The sequence below is a fragment of the Benincasa hispida genome, chromosome 11 (assembly GCF_027475165.1).
Source record: "Benincasa hispida cultivar pf3 chromosome 11, pf3_genome.v1.1, whole genome shotgun sequence".
Lineage (NCBI taxonomy): Eukaryota > Viridiplantae > Streptophyta > Magnoliopsida > Cucurbitales > Cucurbitaceae > Benincasa > Benincasa hispida.
The window spans coordinates 22,542,120-22,548,473 of record NC_143488.1 but is presented as its reverse complement, the minus strand read 5'-3'; the positions used below and the strand labels follow the sequence as shown (position 1 = coordinate 22,548,473).

Genomic DNA, 6,354 nt, shown 5'->3' with positions numbered 1-6,354 from the left:
TGAGGGGAAATTTAGAGTTTATTCCACCAGTGGTCGAAGATGAAAAGGTTATTGTTGAACCTTGTGAGGAAATTATTGAAGAGGTGTGTGTCTGTGGGAGAAATCTTTGGTTGGTCAGTTTGTGGATGCCAAACTCCCATATACTGTTATTTGTCGAATTATTCAGAGAATTTAGGGACGCGTAGAGATGCCAACTGTTACCTTGTTGGAGAATGGTTTGATTATCTTTAAATTTCAGAAGGTAGAGTCAAAGAATTGGGTGTTGGAAAATGGTCCGTGGCACTTGGGTGGTAAACCCATTTTATTATGACAGTGGACCCAGGTATTGTTCCTGAAACCTTTATTTTTGATTATGTTCCTATCTGGATTAAACTGGAGCGTGTTCCCCTGGAGTTGTGGATGGATAGGGGTTTAGCAGTGTTAACTAGTGTCGTGGGTAAACTTGTCTCTTTTGATGTTGCAACAAGAGAGCGGTGGCGGTTATCGTTTGTGAGGGTTTGTGTTCAGGTGGATGACGATTTGTTAATGTCCCTTTCAATCACTGTTAGAATGCGAGGTCAGAAGTTTATTGTTCCAGTAGTGTATGAGTGGAAACCTTGTAGGTGTGTGTGCTGTGGATCCTTTGGGCATTCTGGTGTTGTGTGTGAAGCAAGGTGTGGAAAAGAGTCAGGAGTTGTGTATTGTGGCAGTAAATGAGGGGTGTTTGGGGAGAATGAGGGTATTAAGAGTGTGAGGAAGGGGCAGGACGTGGGTATTGGTGGAAGGAGAGATAACCCAGTGGTTGGGAGTAAGAATGTAGGGAGTGTTGACGAGTTTACTATGGTCAGCTGTCGTAAGCGCGACAGAGGAGGTGTAGGCCATAAGGGTGGCAGTGGGTCACCGGACTCGGTGCCCTTGAGGAATAGAGAAATATATGAGTCCCTTGGAATTACGGGGTTTGTAAAGCATGTTGATGATCGCAATAAGTTTGATATTTTGTGTGATGAGGGGGGGAGACTCGTTGGCTTTCACTCTAATGCAGGCAGATCCTAATTCATTGTCTGTTATAGATGAGATGTTTGAGAGTTTGGGCAAAGGTCCAGTGGGAGGTGGTAGGTGTGATCTGTTACCAGGTCCATGATTTGGTGTTCCTGGAATGTTAGGGGGTTGAACGACCCTGTTAAGTATAGAGTGGTGGCAGACTTTTTGGCTTCATCCTCTGTTACTTTCTGTTGCTTGCTTGAGACGAGGGTTCGTTGTGAAAATTTTGGTATGGTGATGGGTAGATTTGGTGATGCATGGAGTTGTGTGTGTAGCTATAGTGTGCGGGGAGTTGGGAGGATCTGGGTGATGTGGCGGAAGAGTGTCTATGAGTTTTCTATTGATGTTAGTGGGGATCAGTTCATTTCTAGGACCTTAGTGGATATTGTATCTACTGCTAGGGTACATATCGGTGTTGTGTATGCCTCTAATCATGTGAATGAGAGGAGGAACTTGTGGTCTCAGCTGATGAATGTGTGTGTCTCGTGGCAGCTTCCTGGAGTTGTTTTGGGGGATTTTAATGCCATTCATAGTAGTTCGAAGGATTTTGGTGGTTGCCCTAGCTTGAGAGAGATGGAGAAGTTTGATGGGGCGTTATTGGAGGCGGATTTGGTTGAGTTAGGTGTGATAGGTAATTGGTTTACTTGGACTAGTAAAATTCAGGGGAATGGTATCTTGCGCAGGTTGGATCGTTGCTTGTCGAATGAGGCGTGGAAGGTAGCTTTTCCGTATTCGGGGGTTAGGGTTGGTCAGTGGGAATTTATGATCATAAGCCTCTTCTGGTGTCTACAGGGGAGACGAGGAGTAGGCCACCTCCCACTTTTCATTATTTTTTCGCATTGGGCGGAGGCTGAGGGTTTTATTGATACTATCAGGTCAGTGTAGAGATGGTCTGAGGATGTATCCCCGATGGTTAGTTTTGTACGAGATTTGAAGGCAGTGAAGAGAGTTTTACGTGCTTCGTTTAGGAGGCGTATCTTTGTGTTAGCTGATGAGGTGAGGGCGCCTAGGCAGGTTATGGAGGTTACTCAGGCGAAGATAGAAAGGGATCCTAATTCAGAGTCGGTGTGTGTAGAGGTGGCTCGGGCCACTGAGGTGTTTTGGTTAGTGGCGATATTGGAGGAGGCGTCGCTACGACAGAAGGCTAGGATGAGGTGGCTGGAGTTAGGTGATATGAACATAACTTTCTTTTATCGTTGTGTTCGTTCTTGATGCAGCTGCAGTGGTTTATTTACGGTCGTGGATGCTGGAGGGACTCACCAGACGGTGCATGACAGGGTGGCAGGGGTGGCAGTAAAGTTCTTTCGGGGATGTTTAGGGTCTCAGACAGTGGGGTATAGGGATCTTACTGCCCGAATTAGGGATATTGTGCATTTCAGATGGTCCGAGGAGGGGGTGGAGGCGCTTGGTCTTCTAGTGAGTCGGGATGAGATAAGGCTTTATTCTCGATGAAGTCTGGGAAGGCTCCTGGGCTTGATGGGTTTTCGGTTGATTTTTACAAAGGTGCTTGGAATGTGATTGGGGATGATTTATGTGATGTTGTGCTGAATATTTTTTAGTCCTGTTACCTACCTGGTGGAGTTAATTCTACTGCCATCACTCTTATCCCAAAGAGGCGAGGAGCAGAACGTATGGAGGAGTTTCGTTCTATTTCTTGTTACAATGTTATGTATAAGCATATCTCGAGGATCTTAGCTGAGAGATTGCTGTTGTGGTTGCCTGCTTTCATCAGTGGTAACCAGTCTATGTTTGTTCAGGGTAGGTCGATTTTCGAAAACATATTATTGTGTCAAGAGCTTATGGGGGGCTATAAGGAGGGCAGAGGGAAGTTGCATTATGTGTTGAAGGTCAACCTTCAAAAGGTGTATGATTTGGTAAATTGGGTTTTTATGTTTGGTATGTTGTTGGCTATAGGTATGCCCCTTCAGTTTATTAGTTGGGTGAGGGCTTGTGTTACTTCGCCTATGTTCTCTGTGATGGTTAATGGTTTCCTTGAGGGGTTTTTTCCTGGTAGTAAAGGGTTGAGATAGGGGGATTCGTTGTCTCCTTTTTTGTGTGTGATGGTGATGAAGGTCTTATCTAGGTTGTTGAATAAGCCTCCTGTGTAGTTTAGGTTCCATGATCGGTGTGAGCGTGTGGGCCTGGCTCATTTGGTTTTTGTAGACGATTTAATGATTTTCTATGCAGCTGAGAAAGAGTCTTTAGAGTTTTTTAGGCAGGTCTTGACAGATTTTGTTGGGTTGTCTGGGTTAGTTGCTAATGTTGGAAAGAGTTCCATGTTTGTTGCGGGTGTAGAGTCCGGGGAGGCGGAGGAACTAGCTGCATTTATGGGTTTCTCTCTTGGTTCGCTGCCTGTTAGGTACCTAGGTTTACCTTTCTTGGCGGGTCGATTGAGGGCTGAGGATTGTGCTCCTTTGATTCAGAGGATTACAACTCGTATTAGGAGCTGGGCAGCGCGGTCTCTCTCCTTTGCTGGGAGGTTACAACTTGTTAGGTCAATCTTACAATCCTTTCAGGTTTTTGGTGTAGCATCTTCATGTTGCCTGCGTGTGTAACTCATGAGGTTGATCGTCTGTTACGTAGTTATTTATGGAAGGGTAGTGCAGTAAGTAGGGGAGGTGCACGAATGGCGTGGGATGAGGTGTGCTTGCCGTTGGGCAGGAGGGGGGGTGTTGGGTGTGAAGCATGTGGCATCTTGGAACCAGGCTGCTATTATAAAGCTGCTCTGGCTTCTCTTAATTAAATCAAGTTCATTATGGGTGGCGTGGGTGGAGGCTTATGTTTTGCATGGGTGGTCTCTATGTGCTGTTTAGAGTGAGGTTGGGAGATCTTGGTGCTTGAGGGCTACATTGCGAAATAGAGATAGATTTAAGCATTTGGTTCGTTTGATGGTTGGCGACGGTCTTGTTTTTTTTGGTGGGATCCTTGGCTGTTGGGGGGGGGGGGGGGTGAAATTTTGGATTCTTATGGGTCTACGGTGGTTTATGATGCAGTGAGTAGTTTGGAGGCGTGGTTGTCGGATTTCATGGTTGATGAGGAAGGTTGGTGTTGGCCTATAGTGTCTTGGGATCTTCTTGAGATCTGGGGTCTTATTCAGGCCGTGGGGTCGAGGGTGAGGGGGGAAGATTATTGAGTGTGGGTACCGGATGCAAGTGGTCGGTTTTCTATCACTAGTGCGTGGGAGAGTTTGCGTCCTCGTTGTCCTAGGGTGTTATGGGCTGGTATTTTGTGGGTGGGGGGTGGTATTCCGCGTCACTCCTTCTGTATGTTGTTAGCTATGAGGGACAGGTTGGGTACACGGGATTGGTTGAGGAGGTGTGTTGTCAGATGGGGGGGTGCCTTCTGTGTGGGGGAGGTGTGGAGTCGCGAGATCATTTATTCTTTAAGTGTGGGTTTGGGAGAGAGGTGTGGCCTGGTGTGTTGCATCAGTTGTGCTCGTCGCATCGGGTGGAGAGTTGAGATGTGGAGTTGAGTTGGTTGTGTCGAGTGGGGTCGGGTAAAGGGGTACGTAGTAAGTTATTCCGTGTTTTCTAGTGTCCTTCCATATACTACATCTGGCAAGAACGTAATCGACGACTACATGGAAGTAGACCGAGGTCGGTGTCAGCTCTGGTTCACCTTATGGTCTCTACGGTTCGTGCTCGTGCTTCTTCTTGGCCGGTTGATCTTCTTAGTTTTTTATAGTGTATTTCGGATGTTTTTCTTATTGTACTTCTCGTTTTTCTTTGTTTTTTTTCTCTCTATGGCTCTTTCTAGTGGTCTACGAGTTTGTTTCTTTTATGTTGGTATTGTTCTGATCTTGTCTTGTAGGCTTTGCTTTTGGGTTTGTTACCCCGTCTTTGCTTGTGCTTTGATGCTTTGATGCCTTGATCCCGGGCTATGGGATCTCCCTTGTTGTTGTATAATAATATCACCTATTCTAAAAAAAAAAAGATATACATTTATGGAAGGTATTGGAAAAACCTTTGAGAAATATGTACTTTCTATTTAAGGTTAATAAAAACCTTTGAAAAAGATATTTATTGGAGGTTTTGAAAAAACCTTTGAGAAATATATAGTTTTTTTCGAAGGGTAATAAAAACCTTTGAGAAAGACATACATTTATTGGAGGCTTTGATAAGTCATTTGAAAAATATGCACCTTTTATCGAAGGTTAATAAAAACCTTTGAGAAAGATATACATTTATTGAAAGTATTGGAAAAACCTTTGAGAAATATGTACTTTTTATTGAAGGTTAATAAAAATATCTTTGAGAAATATAACAATGTTATCATTTATCAAAGAATTTCAAAAAACCTTTGAAAAAATTTATTCTTAATAAAATTATTAAAGATGAGATTTATTTTAATAAAAAAATATATATTAACATTTATCAAAGGTCGTTAAAATACCTTTGGAAATACTTATTTTTATCAAAGGTTAGTAGAAGCCTTTGAGAAAAATATGCATTTATAATAATTTAGAAAAGAAAACAAAAAAAAACCTCTAGGGTTAATTTTATCTGTACATCATTGTTTTTGGTTCATCATTGTATATAGAATCGAGATTGTATATAGTATCGAGACATGATTCCTGTATATAAGCTTATTTGTGTTTACAGTTCTGCTTCATCTTGCTACGATTGATCTGTTCCAGCTCTGTTCCACGATTGATTTGTTTCGCTGCTAAGCTTATTTGGTTCTTCATCTTGTTACAATTCTATGATTGATCTATTATGCTGCTAAGCTTTGTTTCGTTTGCTCTGTTACAGCTCCGTCGAGCCATTCCATCACTTTTAGGTTCACAAGCAACTTTTACATTATCAATCATTCTTAGTTTTATTTCAGAAGTCGTATGCTTTTATGATTGTATGGATAATAATGTTGAAGAAAGTAAGGTTGGACGCGTGATTGGCCGAAGTATTGGAAAGAGGCATTGCCAAGAAATTATACGATTGTGAAGATGTGCGCAGCGTTAAATGATGAGGAGTGACACGCTAGACGATCGGGCTATACGATAGGCAAAGTACTGCACGATCAGTGAAAGCGCTAGACGATAAGTGTAGAAGCTGAACGATAGTGCTAGACGATAATCGTGCTACATTAAACGATGAGCAGACGCGCTACACGATAGGTAGAATACTAAGCGATGGGTGTTGGGCGATAGACGCAGGCATTGGGCGATGACGTTAAGCGATAGGCGGATGCATTAAACAATCGTGAAGATGCACATGGAATTAAACGATGAAGAGTGATGTGTTAGACAATCGGGCTATACGATAGGCACAATACTGCACGACTAGTGAAAGCGCTAGACAATAAGCGTAGAAGCTAGACGATAGCCGTGTTGCACTA

The 6,354-nt window shown here is 43.2% G+C and overlaps 1 protein-coding gene across 1 annotated transcript; it reads left to right on the top strand.

Moving 5' to 3' along the window:
* Positions 1-306: 306 nt before the first annotated feature.
* LOC150032485 (uncharacterized) lies at positions 307-5,960 on the top strand. The gene is made up of 10 exons (XM_090306924.1): positions 307-653; positions 1,143-1,737; positions 1,813-1,895; positions 1,989-2,174; positions 2,238-2,436; positions 2,580-2,778; positions 2,935-3,019; positions 3,134-3,567; positions 4,014-4,132; positions 5,772-5,960. Exons 1-10 carry the CDS (start codon positions 307-309, stop codon positions 5,958-5,960), a joined length of 2,436 nt encoding a protein of 811 aa, XP_090163050.1.
* The last annotated feature ends 394 nt before the right edge of the window (positions 5,961-6,354 follow it).

What these genes read in the sequence shown, in the direction of transcription:
- LOC150032485 (XM_090306924.1), top strand. Translation starts at nt 307, where the DNA reads ATGACAGTGGACCCAGGTATTGTTCCTGAAACCTTTATTTTTGATTAT. An exon ending in GGTTTTATTGATACTATCAG is followed by an intron (nt 1,896 to 1,988) that starts GTCAGTGTAGAG and finishes TGCTTCGTTTAG; the next exon opens with GAGGCGTATCTTTGTGTTAG. An exon ending in TTCAGGCCGTGGGGTCGAGG is followed by an intron (nt 4,133 to 5,771) that starts GTGAGGGGGGAA and finishes GCTCTGTTACAG; the next exon opens with CTCCGTCGAGCCATTCCATC.